The sequence below is a fragment of the Diabrotica virgifera genome, chromosome 7, assembly GCF_917563875.1.
Source record: "Diabrotica virgifera virgifera chromosome 7, PGI_DIABVI_V3a".
Taxonomy (NCBI): Eukaryota; Metazoa; Arthropoda; class Insecta; order Coleoptera; family Chrysomelidae; genus Diabrotica; species Diabrotica virgifera.
This window is the reverse complement of record NC_065449.1, coordinates 189170783-189192062: the sequence shown is the minus strand read 5'-3', so window position 1 is coordinate 189192062 and position 21280 is coordinate 189170783. Positions and strand designations below refer to the sequence as shown.

General features: G+C 30.8%; 1 protein-coding gene across 3 annotated transcripts in view; it reads right to left on the bottom strand.

Moving 5' to 3' along the window:
* Positions 1–21280, bottom strand: part of LOC114337598 (transcription factor RFX3) — a 245114-nt gene that overhangs the window by 19654 nt on the left and 204180 nt on the right. For all 3 annotated transcript variants that reach the window (XM_050655821.1, XM_050655823.1, XM_050655822.1), the window contains 3 exons: positions 20648–20834; positions 20380–20591; positions 6416–6996 (listed from right to left, as the gene is read on the bottom strand). In XM_050655821.1, coding sequence (XP_050511778.1) covers positions 6416–6996; positions 20380–20591; positions 20648–20834 — 980 coding nt within the window. The remainder of the gene's footprint in view (positions 1–6415; positions 6997–20379; positions 20592–20647; positions 20835–21280) is intronic.

The following is a 21280-nucleotide window of genomic DNA, read 5'->3' as shown; positions in this document are numbered from 1 at the left end:
AACAAAAAGGTAGACAAACAACTTGAGAAATGTAACAAATATTTGAAGTAAACGATCTCTTTTATGTTCAACCCTGTGTCAACCACTCTCTACTTTCACCTCATGTTATTAGCGTATCCATCCATCCTATGGCACTACAGTGTATGGCACTCCCAAAATGATTTGACACTTTCTCTTCGGTTACTGTAGCAAAATAATCACAAAAAACTTCAGACAACTGCTTAGAATCAGTACAACTTTCACCATCTATATTTAATGCTATGTTTTTTTGGATAGACTTCCTGCCAGTTTCCATGGAATCTTGTTAACAAGGAAACTGGCAGAAAGTCTATCCAAAAAAACATAGCATTAAATATAGATAGTGAAAGTTGTACTGATTCTAAGCAGTTGTCTGAAGTTTTTTGTGATTATTTTGCTACAGTAACCGAAGAAAAACAGTCAAATCATTTTGGGAATTCTCGATCTAATAGTTGCACATCTTCTGCTATTCTTAAAAACAGTTTTTTCTTTAGACCTGTTGTTGGTAATGAGGTAATGGATGTGATCAATAATTTAAAAAATAAAAAAAGCAGTGGACTTGATTATATCTCGATAAGAGTATTAAAGGCTATGTCATCTTATATAGTAAACCACATTGCATATTTGATAAATTTATCAATATGTAAAGGAGTCTTTCCAAGTATTCTAAAAAAAAGCAATCGTTATTCCTATTTACAAAAAAGACGATCCTGAAGACATTTCAAATTATAGACCTATTTCCTTATTGTGCGTACTTTCGAAAGTATTTGAGAGAATTGTGTATAACCGTATATCTGATTTTTGTTGTTGTTGTTTATTAACGATGCATCCAACCAGTTTGATGTTTTGGACCTGACGTTATTTCCAGATGATACTTCTCTTGTGGTCTCAGTACAGACCTATGAGAAATTGGCATCTACTTGCAACAGTTTTTTAGCTCGATTTAATGACTGGTGTCGATCTAATAACCTAATTTTAAATGTAGACAAAACCAAAGTAATATATTTTAATAACTTAAATTCTGCAAATCCTGTACTACACCTAAGTTTTAACAATGTACTACTGGATTTCTCAACTAATACAAAATTTTTAGGTATCCATCTCGACTCAAAATTAAAATGGTCAGTTCACATAGCCATGCTCAGTAAGTCCCTTAATAAGTCGTACTATGTATTATCCCGTATTAAAAATATTATGCCCATCTCTGCGCTGTTAAATGTATACTATAGCCTTGTTTATAGTAGACTTTGTTACAACATAGTTTTTTGGGGAATTCAGTCAACAGTGACAGAATTTTTATAACACAAAAACGTATAATACGAAAAATGTTTGGAATTAGACCTCTTGAGAGCAATTTATGAGGCCCTTTGGGCTCTTGAGAGCCCATATTTATTAAGAATAATATTTTAAGTTTTCCATGTATTTATATTTTCAGAATGTTACTATATGCTGTTGATAATATTCATATGTATGACAGAAATTCTAGTTTTCACAATTATTCGACGCGAGGTGGCGACTTGCCGAGTGTACCTGGTCATATATCGAGTAAATTTGAAATGTCAGTAAAGTATATGAGCATTAGATTGTTTAACGTTTTACCAAAAAAAATATAGGACAATGAATAAATATTTCTTTAAGAAATCCATTAAAAGCTTATTGCTTACCAAATGTTATTATACTGTGGAATAGTTTGTTTCGGACAGAAATATTACCTAAATGTTATGACTTCTATCTACCTTAAAGTGTTTATAAAATTTATAAATGTATTAATTGTATTGTTTTAATTGTATTGTCGGGTTTGGGCGGGGGGGGGGGGGGAGAGGGGGAGAAGTCGGTAAATTCGTAGTTTTTTACGTTTTTCGTCAATATTTCTAAAATTATAAGGTTTAGCATGAACAACCTACTATACAAAAATGTTCTACATTAAATTTGAAATAAAAAAGGCCCTATACATAATCCTTCTAAAATGAACGGTTCCAAAGTTACGGAGGTAGTATAGTATAATTGGTGCAAAAAAGGCCTAACCCAGACATCCCAAGTAAAAGTTTTCCTCCAACACTAAATTGTTCTATATGGTCCACATATTGTTCAGTAAAAAGTTACACCATTTTGAGCGTCCAGTTTGGGGGGAGATGGAGGAGAAGTCGGTAAATTAGTAGTTTCTTTACCTTTTTCGTCAATATTTCTAAAACTATGTTTAAGCGTAAACAATGTTCTATACAAAAACTTTCTATACAAAAATGTATAATGTTCTATATGCATGTTCTATGTTCTATACAAAAATTGTTATTAAAATCAACGGTTCCAGAGTTACGGACGGTGAAATGTGGAGGTTTTCGATACTTTTTATATTTTTTAGGCAATTGATGATGATTTTTGGTGGTGAGGTTGACGTTTCTTCAAGGGATTATCACTAACATACCATCGGCCACTGAAATAGCAAATCCTGTTAAAGAAAATTTCTTTCAATCAGTAAAAATAGTATAAATTGTCCAAAAAATATAAAAAGTATCGAAAACCTCCACTTTTCACCCTCCGTAACTCTGGAATCGTTGATTTTATAACAATTATGTATAGGACCTTTTTTGTTTTAAATTTGATGTAGAACATTTTTGTATAGAACATTGTTTACGCTAAAGCATATTTTTAGAAATATTGACGAAAAACATAAAAAGAACTACTAATTTACCGATTTCTCCCCCATCTCCACCCCAAAGCGGACGCTCAAAATGGTGTAACTTTTTACTGAACAATATCTGGACCATATAGAACAATTTGGTGTTGGAGGAAAACTTTTACTTTTAATGTCTGGGTTAGGCCTTTTTTGGACCAGTTATACTATACTACCTCCGTAACTTTGAAACCGTTCATTTTAGAAGGATTATGTATAGGGCCTTTTTTGTTTCAAATTTAATGTAGAATATTTTTGTATAGAAGGTTGTTCATGCTAAACCGCATAGTTTTGAAATATTGACGAAAAACTTAAAAAACTACGAATTTACCGATTTTTCCCCCCTCTCCCCCCCAAACCCGACGCTCAAAATAGTGTGACTTTTCTGAACATTATGTGGACCATATAGAACAATTTGGTGTTGGAGGATAACTTTCCCTTTGGATGTCTGGGTTTGGATCTAGTTATACCATACTAATGTTGGCCACAACTTAGTGTTAGACGATGCACTAACAAATTATAGAAAAAGCTAAGATACGAAGTATTAGGATTTAAATTTAGCATCAGTAGCATTACAGTCATATGCGTGTATTTTTCAGGTAAACACATCTTACTTTATAGACCAGGCGGGTCTGTTTTGAGGTGGATGTGAGAGGTGGCATTCGGATTTTTGCAGATAGAATTAGGTGACAACTTCAGTAATAATAATTGACTTATGCTCCTTCTCAAATATGCCCGGAACATTAATAAAAAAATTAAAATATTTAAAAATTTCGAAAAACTTCGATTTTTTTCAACTTTCATTGCTTATAACTTTAAAACGATTCATTTTGGAACAAAGAAGATAATTGAATTTTATATGATATACGACTGGTTTAAAATGTCTTAAATTATTACCCTTTCTGCAAAATAGCAATAAATACAAAATAAGGGGGCAAAATAAGCCTGTTTTTATTCAATGTTTTTCAACTACTTTGGTTGCACTTAGAACCTTCGTAATTCGCTTAGAAAATTCTTACAACATAATAGATTTTGCATAATAATTTTGCAATATAATTTTTTTTTTAAAGTTCAAATTTTTTAAAAACTTTCTGAACAAAAAGTAGACCATTTAGAAAAGTTTGCTAATTTTTTTTTACATATCAAGAGGCGCTCTACCTATCTAATACACTTTACAGAATTAAAATCGGATTATTTAAGCGGCCCCAGCACTGTTTTAAAGTCATAAATAATTTTTTGGATTATAAACAAATATAGTGAGGACGTATGAGTTGGAATAAATTCATTTTCTCGAGAATGGGCGACTCTGGAGATAAATCCCGACAGAGGTCGATTTTTATATTTAAATTATATTTTTTTGGCATATACAGGGTGTCCAGAAACTCTACCGACAAACGAAGACAGGAGATTCCTCAAATAATTTCAAGACAATTTAACCAAATTCACCTAGACCGAAAATGCTTCCTAAGGGAGCTAGAGCTCTTTGAAGATGGCGTCATGTAATTAGTTTTTCTTAAATATCTCCAGAACGCTTCTATTTAGAAAAGCTAAAATTGGTATACTTATTTACTTTCCAGAAATGAATCGATTCCATTCATTGCGAATTTCTAGTACCGGTCATAGGCGTCCGTTTTGGGTAGGGTAACGGTTATTTTATAGCCTAACTTTTTTGTCTTTAATTTTTAAGCATTTTTGACTCTGAATTATTAAATTGTGAGGTATTCTAGTACTAAAAGGTACTCTTACTCTAAGTCGATAGGATACACCGTTTTCTAGAAAAATCGATTATTCGAGGTATTCTAGTACTAAAAGGTACTCTTACTTTAAGTCGATAGGATACACCGTTTTCTAGAAAAATCGATTTGAAAATTTTTCGTTCTTTGAATTTCAAAAAAAAAGTTAAAAAAAAACTATTTAGAAAGATGAAAACTGGTACATTTATTTATATTCCAGAGATTAATCGATTTCATTAATGGCGATTTTCTAGTACCGATCATAGGCGTCCGTTTTGGGTAGGTCAACAGTTCTTTTATAGCATAACTGTATTGTCCTTAATTTAAGTATTTTTGAGACTAGAATATTCAATTATGAGATATTCGAGTACTAAAAGTTACTCTTGCTTTAAGTTGGTAAAATACATCGTTTGTTTCTTAATTTTTTTCAATTTTTTTTTTCAAATTCCCAAAACTAAAAACTTTTAAATCGATTTTTCTAGAAAATGGTGTGTCCTACCGACTTAAAGTAAGAGTATCTTTTAGTACTAGAATACATCACAATTTAATAATCCAGTATCAATAATGCTTAAAAGTTGAAGACAAAAATGTTATGCGATAAAATAACCGTTGCTCTACCCAAAACGGACGCCTATGACCGGTACTAGAAATTCGCAATGGATGGAATCGATTCATTTATGGAAAGTAAATATGTGTACAAATTTTCGTTTTTGTAAATAGAAGCGTTCTGGAGGTATTTAAGAAAAACTAATTACATGGCGCCATCTTCAAAGAGCTCTAGCTCCCTTAGGAAGCATTTTCGGACTAGGTGAATTGGGTTAAATTGTCTTAAAATTATCTGAGGAATCTCCTGTCTTCGTTTGTCGGTAGAGTTTCTGGACACCCTGTATATATCATGCCAGTGACGTCATCAATCTGGGTGTGATGACGTAATCGATGATTTTTTTAAATGAGAATAGGGGTATTATTATTATAGTAATAGAAAATACTTAATTATGAGAATAGGGGTCGTGTGCTAGCTTATTCGAAAGGTTATTCAATTCTCTATTCATTAATATAGACATTAACATAATTATTTATACAGGGTGCCCAAAAATTATTAATTGAGACAAAATTTTTTTTTAATTAAATGAGACAAAAAGAAGAAAGCATATAATTCATTTAATTCGAAATACATTTTACTGCTGTCCTAAAACAGAAAAAAATGTTTAGTTGATAAATTACTGAAAAATGAACTTATTCCAGCCCAAACGTCCTCACTGTATTTGTTTATAAGCCGAAAAATTGTTTATAACTTTAAAACAGTGCTGAGGCCGCTCAAATAGTCCAATTTTAGTTCTGTAAAGTGTATCAGATAAGTAGAGCGCCTCTTTATATTTAAAAAATGAGGAAACTTCGAAATGGTCTACTTTTGTTCAGAAAGTTGTTAAAAAATTTTAATTTAAAAAAAAATAGATTGCAGAATTATTATGCAAAATCTATTAAGTCGAATTTTCTAAGTGAATTACGAAGGTTTTAAGTGCAACCAAAGTGGTTGAAAAACGTTGAATAAAAACAGGCTTATTTTGCCCCCTTATTTTTTATTTATTGCTATTTTGCAGAAAGGTTAATAATTTAAGACATTTTTAACCGGAAGAATATGATACAAAATTCATTTATCTTTACTTTATTTCCGTACGACATTTTTCCAAAATGAATCGTTTTAAAGTTATATGCAAACAAAGTAGAAAAAATCGATGTTTTTCGAAATTTTTATATATGTATTTTAATTTTTTTTATTAATGTTCCGGGCAAATTTGAGAAGGAGCATAAGTCAATTATTCTTACTGAAGCTGTCACCTAACTTTATATGCAAAAATCCGAATGCCACCTCGCACATCCAATAATAGACGTATTTTCACAGATCCGTCCTGGTCTATTATAATAATAATAATAATACATACTTAGATCACTACTTAAAAAATCTACATATCAAGTTTAAAGGTCAACTTACGATTCCTTCGAGAATAACAGCAATCGGTACAACTCCTGTGGCCTCAGCTACTTGATGTTCAATTAAATAAAACATATACTCATCATACAGCAACCTTATCAAATGGAAACTTCCAAAACTAGCTGCAGATCGCAGCGTCAAATCCCTGATAACCATGGAACTGTAGAAGCTCCACTTGAGCAAAAACTGCCTCGCAGCCTTCGAGAAGCTTGGCTTTCCTTCATAAGGCTTCAAAGCACTTTTGACGACGTTCTTCAACCATGAAGCCCACTGTTCCAAAGAGTTTTGCTGTTGTAAGGTGAGTTTAAAGTCGTTTTCGAATCGGGCTACCAGATCGTTGTCACATTGACATACCCATGATGCTTGTTCTCTAACGCTATGAAAATCAACACGGTTCAGATCCGCTAACATCTGTCCTATTTGGTTGCTGTTGTGCAAGACAGCTCTAGCTGCTTGAGCGAGGTGGTTGAGTGAAGTGTAGCGGCGCAAACTTGAGCTGAAGGCTGAGACTGCAGTAAGCTTTATTTGGAGCATCGCTGGAGGAGCACCAGTCATTGCAGTTGTTAACCAATTTTCTAGATCTGAAATAAAAGCAAAATTATACAACACGTATCAAATAGAATACTGATAAGATGGATATATACAACGTGGGGTAAGTTCATCGAATGATATATCTGTTATCTTATCTCATTACATTCTAATAATACAATTCCAAATAGATGTAGAATGCAGCTCCTGTTGATTTTTTTTAATCAAAAATAGAATAAAAAAACTTACAATGAATCATGATTTCACACTTTGATTGCAGTCTATACTGATTCATTTAATGACGAATAAATGGATTTCGAGAGTTTTCTTCTTTTTCCTTTTTATAAGCAAATCTGTTAGTTCATTGGCGGATTTATACCTCTATGGAAGGCTGTCACTCCATCTTTTGCGCGGTCGGCCGATACTTCTTCTACCGATCGGTGATTTAACTCTTGCAATGTTTACCACACGTGTCTTATCCATTCTACTTATGTGGTTATTCCATTCTTTTTTTCTATTTCGTGTCCATTCGTTTATACACTGTACGTTACATTTTTTTCTAATGTCTCCACTCCTCTTTCGTCCTGTCATAATTATGTATTTCCTGTAATTTTTCTCAGTATTCTCATTTCTGCCGTTTCTAGTAAAATTTGAGTTGTGGCTGTATCAGGTCTTGTTTTTGATGCATATGTCATTATTGGTCTTACACTGGCTTTGTAAATTCTTGACTTCATTTCAGTGTTAATATGTCTGTTTTACCATATAGTGTTATTAAAGCATCCTGTCAGTCTATTTGATTTTTGTACTTGACTTCCCACTTCTTTGTCCAGGTCTCCGTAGCTAAACTTTTTCTCATAGGCATCTTTCAGTGCGTCACTGTTTTTCGATTTCTTTCTAACGCATTAAATTGTATGTGACAGAAAAAAAGGCACGTCCGTGATTACAGAGTACAGATTTATAACATTTATTCTAGTCGTCGATAGATGGCGCCATAATCGAAAAAAAATATTTACGAAATATACAGGGTGTAACAAAAATACAGGTCATAAATAAAGTGCATATTCTGGGACCAAAAATAGTTCGAATAAATCTAACTTACCTCAGTACAAATATGCACATAAAAAAAGTTACAGCCCTTTGCAATTACAAAATGAAAATCGATTTTCTCGAATATATCGAAAACTATTAGAGATTTTTTATTGAAAATGGACATGTAGCATTCTTATGGCAGGAACATCTTAAAGAAAAATTATAGTGAAATTTGTGCACCCCCTAAAAATTTTATGGGGTTTTGCTCCCTTAAACCCCCCCAAATTTTTGTGTACGTGCCAACTAAATTATTATTGTGGTACCATTAGTTAAAGTCAATATTTTCAAAACTTTTTTGCCTCTTAGTATTTTTTCGATAACGCAGTTTTTATCGAGATGCGGCTTCTTTTTTAATATGTTTACATAAAAAACTTATGGGGGTTTTGTGCCTTTAAACCCCCCAAATGTTTGTGTACGTTCCAATTAAACCTTTACTGCGGTACTATTAGTAAGGCACAGTGTTTTTAAAACTTTTTTGCTTCTTTGTATTTATTCGATAAGGCACCTTTTATCGAGATGTGGCTTCTTTTTTAATATGGTTCAAAATATACCTAAAAATGTAAATCATAAATACATTTTCATATTGTTACCAAGTCTCCATAATCGTACTTAACCATATACAAATATGTGGTGGATTTGACAAATATTCAAAATATCTCGATAAAAACTGACTTTTCGAAAAAGTACTAAGAGGCAAAAAAAATTTTAAAATATTGTTTTTAACTAATGGTACTACAAAAAAATTTAAATTGGAACGTACACAAAAGTTTGGGTGGGTTCAAAGGAACAAAACCCCCATAAAATTTCTAAGGGGTGTCCAAATTACACTATAATTTTTCTTAAGATATTACTGCCATAAGAATGCCACATGTCCATTTTCAATAAAAAATATTTAATAGTTTTTGATATATTGGAAAAAATCCATTTTCATTTTGTAACTTCAAAGAGCTATAACTTTTTTTATGTACACATTTGTACTAAGGTAAGTTAGGCTCAATCGAACTATTTATGGTCCCAGAATATGTGATTAAATTTATTACCTGTATTTTTGTTACACCCTGTATAATATATCTACGAATATAATCTGTACAATTTATAAGACAAATCAAATAAAATACCATTTTATAAATGCAATAAACATAATTGATTTGGTTTTATGCCAAATTGCAAATAAAATGTGACTGTCGGGTTTAACTAAAAAATGTCATGTTAGAATAAATGATATAAATGTGTATTATCACGGACTTACCTTTTTTTTCTATCATTTGTGACGCACTGAAAAATGCCCATGAAAAAATATATAGATATACAGTGTAAATCCAAGGTATTTTATTTCCATTACATGTTCAATACTGATGCCATCAATTTCTATTTTACATCTGATTGGATATTTATTGACTACTATTTAGTTTTCTGAGATACCCCCTCTGTGGCTCAGTGGTGAGAGCGCCTACCTTTGGATCGAAAGGTCCGAATGGTCGTGAGTTCGAATCTCACCAGGGTCAGAAATTTTTCGTTTATTATAAATTAATAAATGAAAATAGTTTCTGTCCTTGTGGGATCGGTACTCACCGTAGAGACCGCAGACGTTCGGATACAATTAGCGTCTCTTTGCAAAGACAATGACGTCGACTTTGCAAAGTAACAAGACACTTACTCAACACACACACTACACATTACTACCCTGAGTTAGTGATAAGTTATAGTCTAAAAAATCATTATGAAATTGACTGGCCAGTTGGTTGTGAAAACCAGTGCCAATAAAACACAAAAACACACACAGAGTTTTCTGGGATGAAATTGTCATATTTAATTCTTTTGCAGACTATCTTTATTTTGGGTTATCAGTATTGCGTCATCTTCGTAACAGAGTATTCTTACTTCTTTGTTTTTCATTCTGTATCATCTTTCTAAGTTGACGCTTTTGATGATTTCATCCATGATTAAATTGAAGAGCATATATTGCAGTCACTGAAGGTGGATATGAGCTATTACCTTCGATTTCGTTTAACCTGCATCGATTTGCATGAAAATTGGTGAGTGGTTAGAAAATATCTCAAGGAACAAAGGTGACATGGTGCCAACTTGCGCTTTTACCCTGGGGGTGGATGCCACCCCTTCTCGGAGGTGAAAATTATTTTATTGAAAATAACCCCATAATTCGATAGAGGGACAAATTCTAAGCAAAATTTATTATATAAAGTTATTAAAATAAATGAAAACTTTTTGAGTTATTGAAGGTCAAAGATATTAATTTTCCTTGAGAAAAATGCATGTTTTAAACGATTTTACATCAATAACTCAAAAACTATAAGTTTTTACAAAAAAGTTATTATTACCAAAATTGAAGCTAATAAAAAATGAAATAAACCCTTTACTAGAAAAACCTTTTAATGTTAACTAAAAGTGAGTTATGGGTAATTGAATATATTTTTTTCGGCGAGTAAAAAAATCTAAGTATTCAAGCTCAAATAACGGGAAAATGATGCATTTTATAACATAAACTTATTAAACATTTGTCAAAGTACTTAAAAATATCTATCGAATAAGCCCCCGAACATGTTGATAGCATTAAAATTTATGCATCAAATTTCTTTCAAAATTTATCTTTTAAAATTTTTTCCAAAAAATGTTATTGTTTTTTTTTTATAAACTCCATTTATTTTTACGATATCAGGTTTATCTAAAAAAAGTATGAAAGATAATTCCAAGGGCTATTTAACCACGTTAAATTTAATCTTTTAGACAACTTACTTTTTTAAAAATAAAAGGTTAAATGGCCCCGGTTGCATGGTTTCACAGCAAAATTTAAGATTTAAACGTTTCTATCTCGGTTATTTTTTATCCTACGGAAATAGTAAAACAAGTAAAATATTTGACAAAGAAAAAACTAAAATTTAGGTATATATTTTATTTTTTACGTATATTGAGTATTTTTGGAGTTATTATCAAAAGAATATGAAAATTACAGAAATTTTAAAAATTATGATTTTTTTAAATTATATCTTTTTTTCAAAAATATGCATTCTAAACCGGTCAAAATTATTGAAATCGTTACTTATGCTAATATAAAGAAGTTCTTGTAAGGATTGCTATAAATTTTAATTTTTGTGGAAATAGCGTGTGTTTTATTTTTCACTTTTTCCTAAAAAATTCGAAAGGGTTCTTTTATTTTCATCATAACTTAATTTTGACGCTATTAACTTGTACTGAAGCTCATTTAATAGGTATTCCGAAATACGTTGACAAATGATTAGCAGGTATATTTTATACATTTCATCGTTGTCCCGTTATTTAAGCTTGAATACTTAGATTTAAGTACTCGTCGAAAGAAATACACATTCAATTGCCAATCTCACTTTGAACTAACATTAGTTTAGTGCTTCAAGTGAGTAATGTATTCAGTTTTTTATTATCACCAATTTCAGTGATAATAACTATTTTGTAAAAGCTTATAGTTTTTGAGTTATACGTGAAAAACTGATTTAAAACATGCATTTCTTTACGAAAAAATAAAATCTTTGGTCTTTAATAACTCAAAAAGCGGTGCCGCCTAAAATCCCGACAGCCAAAATCCCGACGGCCAAAACACCGACACGCCAGAATCCCGACACGCCAGAATCCCGACACGCCAGAATCCCGACGGGCCAAAATCCCGACATGCAACAATCCTCGCATAAGTAAAAAATTCCGACTTTTGTTAAATACTTTTAATACAAAATACTTTTGTTTGGTAACAAAAAATAAAAAACAGATGGCCATAAACAAAAAACAAGAAATAAATGTAATAGGGAACTTGCACATTTTTTTTATTAGATAATAATGTTCAGTTTTGTTTAAATATGAGATTTCCAAAATTTAACGCTTCAACAACTCGTAATAACTTAGAAATACATATTTAAAGTCTTCTTCGGAAAATAGTTCAAAGCAATAGGCCCGTGACGTCACATAGTTTTGCATTAGTTTTGATTATTTTTAACTATATATAGTGGGAAATAAGCCACAATATTATTAAAAAATTATTTTTATTAACGTTTCAATAGTATTTTGTATTTTGACAACGGCACCCGATTTGGGCGTCGAAACGTTAATAAAAATCATTTTTTAATAATATTGTGGCTTATTTCCCACTATACAGGGTGCTTCATCTTATTCGCCTCGGTCTCTGTACGGAAAACCACTGGATATTTAAAAAAAATTTCTTCACAGAAATATACAGGGCTTTTAATATTACAACCTAAAAATAATGTGAATTATACAGGGTGTTCCAAAAAAGAGTGGTATATCAAAGTTATATTTTTTCTTACGGAATGCCCTATATCTGATGACATTATTAAATTGACCTTAAAAAATAAGCTATACTTTCATAAGGGTTCACTATACCTAAATACAGGGTGTTTTGATTTATTTCGATTTTTATAAAAATGTAAGGTTTTAGAAAAAAAATAAATATCTACGAATCTAAGAAGCAGTAACAAATTCTTGATTGGATCTTAATAATAGACTATTTAGCATACTTAAACAGATGCTTATTGCAACAAAATTTCTTACAGGGTGGTCAAAATATGAGATTGTTCTATTAACAAATTCAAGCTGTAATAACTTACTTATTTTAAATGGAACACCCTGTATCTTACTAGTCTATCGCGTAGGAAATTTAATTAGCTTTCAATTTTTATTAGGGTTTCCTATACCTATCTTTTTACAGGGTGGTCAAAATATTAGATTGTTCTAATTACAAATTCAAGCTGTAATAACTTACTTATTTTAAATAGAACACCCTATATCTTACTAGTCTATCGCGCAGAAAATATACTTAGATTTCAATTCTTATTAGGGTTTCCTATACCTATCTTTTTACAGGGTGGTCAAAATATTAGATTGTTCTATTAACAAATTCAAGCTGTAATAACTTACTTATTTTAAATGGAACACCCTGTATCATACTAGTCTATCGCGTAGAAAATTTACTTAGCTTTCAATTCTTATTAGGGTTTCCTATACCTATCTTTTTACAGGGTGGTCAAAATATTAGATTGTTCTATTAACAAATTCAAGCTGTAATAACTTACTTATTTTAAATGGAACACACTGTATCTTACTAGTCTATCGCGTATAAAATTTACTTAGCTTTCAATTCTTATTAGGGTTTCCTATACCTATCTCCCTTCATTTTTTAAATATTTAAAGATTTCCTAATTTGTAAGCTTTAAAAATTAGAATTAAGTACCTACTCGTATGTCGTGTTTATGTACAACACATCACCAACACCGGCAATATACTTAGACAAGATACTGTCATTAATAAAATTGTCATTGTTATCATGTAATCACACAGAGTGTTGTATTATTTTAGTTGATTTTGGCCTACATGTGACATTGAATAATATGTTTATATTAAACTGCAAACCCTATATTAGATGCCCTATTCTGGAAGATATTTAAATTATATTTCATTCCGTATAAATATTTTCCATATCTTAACCCAACGGTTATTAAGTAAATTTAAGAACACCACTTTTTGTTTGAATCTTTGAATCGCAATTACAAACAATTAAATGCAATGGCTACTTTGACGAAAACGAGCCTATTGTACAAAAATATGTAAAAATGGGTATTTACAGAATAACATGGAATTTATATTTACAGAATAACATGTGTATTGAGAATATTTACATGGAATTGTAGAGATTTTAAATATCTTCCATTATAAAGAATAGAATATCGAGTATGTCATTTAAAATAAGAACACTTTGTATGATTAAATGATAACAATGTGAATTTTATTAATGAAACTATCTTGACTAAGATATTTAAGTATATTACCGGCGTTGGTGATGTGTTGTATATAACCACGACATAGGTATTTAATTCTAATTTTTAAAGCTTACAAATTAGGAAATCTTTAAATATTTAAAAAATGAAGGGAGATAGGTATAGGAAACCCTAATAAGAATTGAAAGCTAAGTAAATTTTATACGCGATAGACTAGTAAGATACAGGGTGTTCCATTTAAAATAAGTAAGTTATTACAGCTTGAATTTGTTAATAGAACAATCTAATATTTTGACCACCCTGTAAAAAATAGGTATAGGAAACCCTAATACAAATTGAAAGCTAAGTAAATTTTATATGCGATAGACCAGTAAGATACAGGGTGTTCCATTTAAAATAAGTAAGATATTACAGCTTGAATTTGTTAATAGAACAATCTCATATTTTGACCACCTTGTAAGAAATTTTGTTGCAATAAGCATCTGTTTAAGTATGCTAAATAGTCTGTTATTAAGATCCAAGAAATAATTTGTTACTGCTTCTTAGATTCGTAAATATTTATTTTTTTCTAAAACCTTACATTTTTATAAAAATCGAAATAAATCAAAACACCCTGTATTTAGGTATAGGGAACCCTTATGAAAGTATAGCTTATTTTTTAAGGTTAATTCAATAATGTTATCAGATATAGGGCATTCCATAAGAAAAAATATAACTTTGATATACCACTCTTTCTTGGAGCACCCTGTATAATTCACATAATTTTTAGATTGTAGTATTAGAGGCCGTGTATATTTATGTGAAGAAATTTTTTTAAAATATCAAGTGGTTTTCCGTACAGAGACCGAGGCGAATAAGATGAACCACCCTGTATATAGTTAAAATTGTAAAAATGCCACAAGAAAATAGCTTCAGAATAACATTAGTTTTGATTATGGTTATATTTCGCTGTGTCTAGGCATTGATTAATAACTACACGCTAGGTCTAGGTACACGCTAACGTGTACGCAAATAAAAAAGTTAGGTAGACGCGAATTAAACTTCATCAAGCCAGTGACGTCATTATTTAGCTTGCGCAGTGACTATATATATTGGTACATGCTACTTTGATATGTTTAGTGTTTGTTTGATAGAAAAATATTTGTTAAAGGAAGGGAAGCAGAACTATTCAGATGTTTCAAACTTAATTGTAATAAATCAATGTATATATATATATATAAAAGTATATATTTAGGTTAGCAAAATAATTATATGTATTTAGTTGACATGACATGTAGGTACAAAATATTGTTAAAATAATTTTTATACGTAAGTGAATTATTATAATCAACTATTCTAAATGCAAAATAAGCCACAATTTAACTAAAAAAATTATTTTATTAACGTTTCGACGTCCAAATCGGATGTCATTGTCAAAATACAAAAATTAGTCAGATTCAATAAATTATTAGAAAAAATTTTTTACTAAGCAACAACATTTTTGTTTAATTTAATAATATTTTGTATTTTGACAACGACATCCGGTTTAGACGTCGAAACGTTAATAAAACCAATTTTTTAGTTAAATTGTGGCTTAGTTCCTATTTAGAATAGTTGAATACAAAAATTGCACAAGGATAATAGCTTCAGAACAAGTTAACTATTATTGTGAAAGCTTTAGGTCTTCCTTTTATTTTAATCTTGGACGGTAATACTATTTCATTTATAACTAAAAAAATATATATTAATTTATAGTCTCTTATCTTTTTCGTACTGTTTTAAAATGTTCTTAAACGCATTAAAAGAACTAAATAATTGTCCACACTCCATAGTTAATTTAAAAACAAACACTAAACAAATAAAAAATAAGAAATCACTAACACTCTAACTTTTTATTTGCGTACACGTTAGCGTATATCTAGACACAACCTTATATTTAGGTATAGTCTTCTTCTCCTTCTTCAGTTTATTGGCCTTCACCTACTTGGGTATTTGGCCAGCTCATCGTCGTGGAATAAGTCAAAAATGTTTATATTCTAATGACATTTATCATATGTCATTGTAATAATATATACCAGTTTGTTAAAATTGGAGTTTTATACTGTTTTTGAAGGAAAGGAACGAAGGTTTACTATTGAAAATAAAACCATTTTGTAAAATTACAAATTTCTATGAATAGTTCAAACGATCAAAAACACTTGTAACGTCACATAAATGTATTTTCTACTGACGTTTATAACGTCTAATTTAAAATTCTGTTTACTGTATTGGAAAAATGTAAACGTACAACCCAGTGACGTCACGACGCGTTTAGGGCCACCTGTTTTAATTTGAATTTTTAATCGTCTTTAGGGGCCAAACGAAAGACAAACAAAACTTTTTTATCTTTGATACATGTTTTAAATTATGTTCTGTTGTGATTTATTTTTTTCGAATTTAAAAATTTATGCAAGTTCCCTATTATATGTTAAAAAAAAACTTATCAAACCTGTCGGGATTCTGGCGTGTCGGGGTTTTGGCCGTCGGGATTGTGGCTGTCAGGATTTTGGCTGTCGGGATTTTGGGGTAGACCCCTCAAAAAGTATTGATTTATATTAATAACTTTATATAACAAATTTTGCTTATAAATTGTCCATCTATCGATTTATGGTATTATTTTTAATAAAATAATTTTCACCCCCGAGAAGGGGTGGCATCCACCCCTAGGGTAAAAGCGCAAGTTGGCATCATGTCACCTTTGTTCCTTGAGGTATCCTCTAATTACTCACCAATTTTCATGAAAATCGATGGAGGTTCAACGAAATCGGAGGTGAAAACCTTCAGTGACTCCACTAATAGGGCTCAATGAGTCCCCTGTCTTATTTCGCTGCCTACATATATCTATAGGTTCTGTAAATTGTACATCTATTCTGACTTCCATTTTGTTGTTTTGGTAGATGTTTTCAATAGTTTTTATGGTATCTAGGGGAACTTCTCTATTGTACAGAAGATGGATTACATCTTTGAGTCTTACTCTGTCAAATGTTTTCTTCAAGGTAATCAAACATAGAAATGTTGCTGGTGTATTATACTCTAGTGATTTCTCAGTAATTTACTTTATAACGAATATAGTATCTGTACACGATCTTCCAGTACGAAAACCCTGTTGTTCATCTGCTAAGCTTATCTTCTGGCTCATTAGTTCTTGTAAAATTTTAGTTGTCTTACCTATGACAACATTAGCACACTAAAGGTAACATGAAATTGACGGACCCTGTGTCAGCCAGACATACTTCATCCTCTTGATAACAAGAGATAAACCAAAACTTAAGAAAACCATAATATAGCTTCCTCGAAAATAAAAGCACAAAAACTCCACTCCTTTTACTTCTGGTGGGCGAACAAAATTGTTCGCCCGCCAAAAGACCAAAATTTCTACATTGAGGTCGGCTTACTGACACCCAAATGGAAAGTGAAGTGAAATGTTCCTCGCTGCTACGCTAAGTATCCTAACCTTAGACTTTCTCTCCCTTATTTCGATGTTTCGTTCAGAGTTCAGATATTATTAAAATGAATACGGGATCAAGAGACAAACGCGAATTAAAATAAGGGCAGAACCTATCTCATTAGAGGAATCTGGCAGAGCAAATAAACATTTAGATTATGTTTATTTTCTTAGATGATTTTAAGACGTAACTTTCAAAGGGGTAAATAAAAACCTTATGAAATAGTGGACGAAAAAATGCCACAGTATCATTCCTTAACTATTTACTTTTTGTTTTGCACCCGCTGTCTCGTTTTAAGATATAGGAAGCATAATGTTAAATAAAATTGAAATGAGACCCTGTCTATCTTATTCTTGTTTTACTCCTCTTTAGTAAGTATTTCTGTGGACCGTTGACCATTTGCATGCTGTTAATAATGTCCAGTTATTTGATGGTTTTACGAATATCTGTTAAGTTACAAAATATAAACGGAAGACCTTACTACGCAATTAGAGATACTGTACCGCTACGAATAGTAAATTCGCATCAAGTGATTTCATAATAGTACTCTGGGCTAATTAGCAAAATACAAGGAAAAGTTATTTACCAGCAATTTTATTGCTGGAATCGAATCTTATTGTTGTATGTATTAATAATATAGGTATGCAAAGTCCGCAGATAGTGGGCTACTTTCTTTATAAACAAAATGGCGCCCGAAAATCGTGTTTTTTTTCAATTGTTGCTCTATAACTCCAAAGATTTTAACTTTACACCAAAAATACCCAAATAAAAATTCACCGCAATTAAATTCTGCATAGAGACGTGTTTTTCCCGATTCACTTCGACGAAAACTTTCCCCGGAAAAGCGGGTTTTTCCAACAAAATCTTTAATTTTCAACTAAAATTTTAGATAAGTAATTGTTAATCAATAATTAAATAACTTGGTAGTATAAAAGACCTTTTCATATAGATTATAATTCCAGAAGCCGATGGAAATTGAATAAACAGTTTAGCAACAATTGAATTTTTAATTAAAAATTTACGGTCGCTATAATAACGACAATAATTATGATGCATAAGAATAACTATGATTTTTTCATAAAAAGACACTATACCTATCTAATGTACTTTACAAAATTGAAATTGGACTATTTAAGCGGCCTCAGGAATATTTTAAAATTATAAACAATTTTTTGGCTTATAAACAAATAGAATATCTCGGGAAATATTAAACTAAATTAAATTGTGAAAACGGTATTCGAAAACAGCGGCAGGACGCTTCTTTTAAAAGAAAAAAGGTTTAATTACGACGAGTGATTCCTGAGATACAACCGGTGAAAGTTGACCGGAATTTACGGAAAAGATATAAACAATAGGATCATAATTTTCAAACCATCACCTTTTTATTTTTGTCCTCTTTCTCCACACCAATTTTCATATCCTTAAAATATTCATAACATATATTATTATAATAAAAACTATCGATAATACGTGTGAAAATTGCCAAAAATAGCTAAAATTCAATCAAAAATTAGGTTGGAGAAAATGTAACCCTCAAAGTTCAAAATCGGTATACGTTAAAAAAATGCATTTTCTCGGCTTCTCATGGAGTAATTTCCTTCATTCTTTTTTTGTTCCCTAATAACTCGAGTAGAGCCATCGAACCATCGAACTAACTCATTATTAAATGTCAAACTTGCTTTTGTTTTGTTATAATAGATTAATTTATTTATAAGAACAGAAAACTACATATTTTTCCCAGTTGTACGCTTTTTTTTAGATAAACTTACTACAAGTGTACCTTTTAAAGTTAAAAACATAAATATTCTCATTTGAAAGCTGTATAATTATTTAAACAATTTTTATTTAAACAAATTAAAATTTTGTGTTATAATAAATAAATTAATTTATTATAAAAAAACAAAAGCAAGTCTCACATTTAATAATGCATTAGTTCGATGGCTCTACTCGAGTTACTTGGGAACAAAAAAAGAATGAAGGAAATTGCTCCATGGGAAGCCGAGAAAATGATTTTTTTTACGTATACCGATTTTGAACTTTGAGGGTTACATTTTCTCCAACCTAATTTTTGATTGGAATTTTGCTATTTTTGTCAATTTTCACACGTATTATCGATAGTTTTTATTATAATAATATATGTTATGAGTATTTTAAGGATATGAAAATTGGTGTGGAGAAAGAGGACAAAAATAAAAAAGGTGATGGTTTGAAAATTATGATCCTATCGTTCCGGTCAACTTTCACCGGTTGTATCTCAGGAATCACTCGTCGTAATTAAACGTTTTTTCTTTTAAAAGAAGCGTCCTGCCGCTGTTTTTCGAATACCGTTTTCACAATTTAATTTAGTTTAATATTTCACGAGATATTCTATTTGTTTATAAGCCAAAAAATTGTTTATAATTTTAAAATATTCCTGAGGCCGCTTAAATAGTCCAATTTCACTTTTGTAAAGTACATTAGATATCTTTTTATGAAAAAATCATAATTATTCTTATGCATCATAATTATTGTCGTTATTATAGCGACCGTAAATTTTTAATTAACAATTCAATTGTTGCTAAACTGTTCATTCAATTTCCATCGGCTTCTGGAATTATAATCTATACAAAAAGGGCTTTTACATTACCAAGTTATTTAATTATTGATTAACAATTACTTATCTAAAAGTTTAGTTGAAAATTAAAGATTTTGTTGGAAAAACCCGCTTTTTCCGGGGAAAGTTTTCGTCGAAGTAAATCGGAAAAAACACGTCTCTATGCAGAATTTAATTGCGGTGAATTTTTATTTGAGTGTTTTTGGTGTAAAGTTAAAATCTTTGGAGTTATAGAGCACAAATTTAAAAAAAAAACTTGATTTTCGGGCGCCATTTTGTTTATAAAAAAAGTAGCACACTATCTGCGGACTTTGCATACCTATATAATATATACAATCATCAGATTCGATTCCAGCAATAAAATTGCTGGTAAATAACTTTTCCCAAAAATGGCCTATTCTCCGATAATCAGCCCAGACTATAGCGCAGAGGACCAAAAACTACTGATCATTCATACAAGTAAAATAAATGAATAATGAAGTTACAAAAAATATTTCTACTCTTACTATTGCTTACTTTTAGCAAAGTTACGTATACTCTGAGTCAAAGTGGCAGGTATCGGTTTCAAAACGTCAGGCACCAAAACTTGAATAAGATTTTGGTAAAACACCAAATCTACTTGTCTCATAAAATGCTGAACAGGCTCCAAACTGCATAGAGAAAACAACTTTGACTTCGAAAGATATTTTTCTTCTTCACATTCATCGCTGTTATTATTATACTGAGACCTGAAAAAAATATAAGTTATTTTCTTAGAGAATAGTTTCTTAACAACAAAAATTACCTCCAAAATTCTCTCCACAAAGATTCAACTGTAGCGAATTCTAAACTCAAAATGGCATCTAAAAATGCTTCCAAGTGTTCTCTATAGATTGATTTTAATGTGTCTACGTCTTCGTAACCGCAATCTTCTGGCAATGGTTCACGAAATTGTATATCAGGAAATGCAGGAATTGCACTACTACCATCACCTAAAAACGTTTTCGTAAGGTAAAGTACCTACGTCCATAATACACACATCGGAAAAGTCTAGAGATATTAAAAAAAAAACATAACTTCTTCTTTAATTGTTTTGAATAAATAATAATCGATTTGTAATGTTTAGTAGTATATAAACTAAAAGTCAAACAATTAGGAATGCACGTCATAGATCTAATGACATCATAAACCACCAGCACAAACTTGACGACAAACAAATTCAACAAATTTTTCCTCATATTATATTAGTTTTTTTTGCTACCGTTAGGTATAGCAGGAAAGCGCTGTTGCCGAATAAAAAACTTACGCAAACAGCTACCGGCTACACTGTTTCTCTTTGTCTTTAAGATTGTGAAACAAAGATAGCTGTCTGTAATATAAGTGTCAAAGTCATTTTGTAATATAGAAGGTTATGTAAGATTTTTGTTTGTTTATTTTT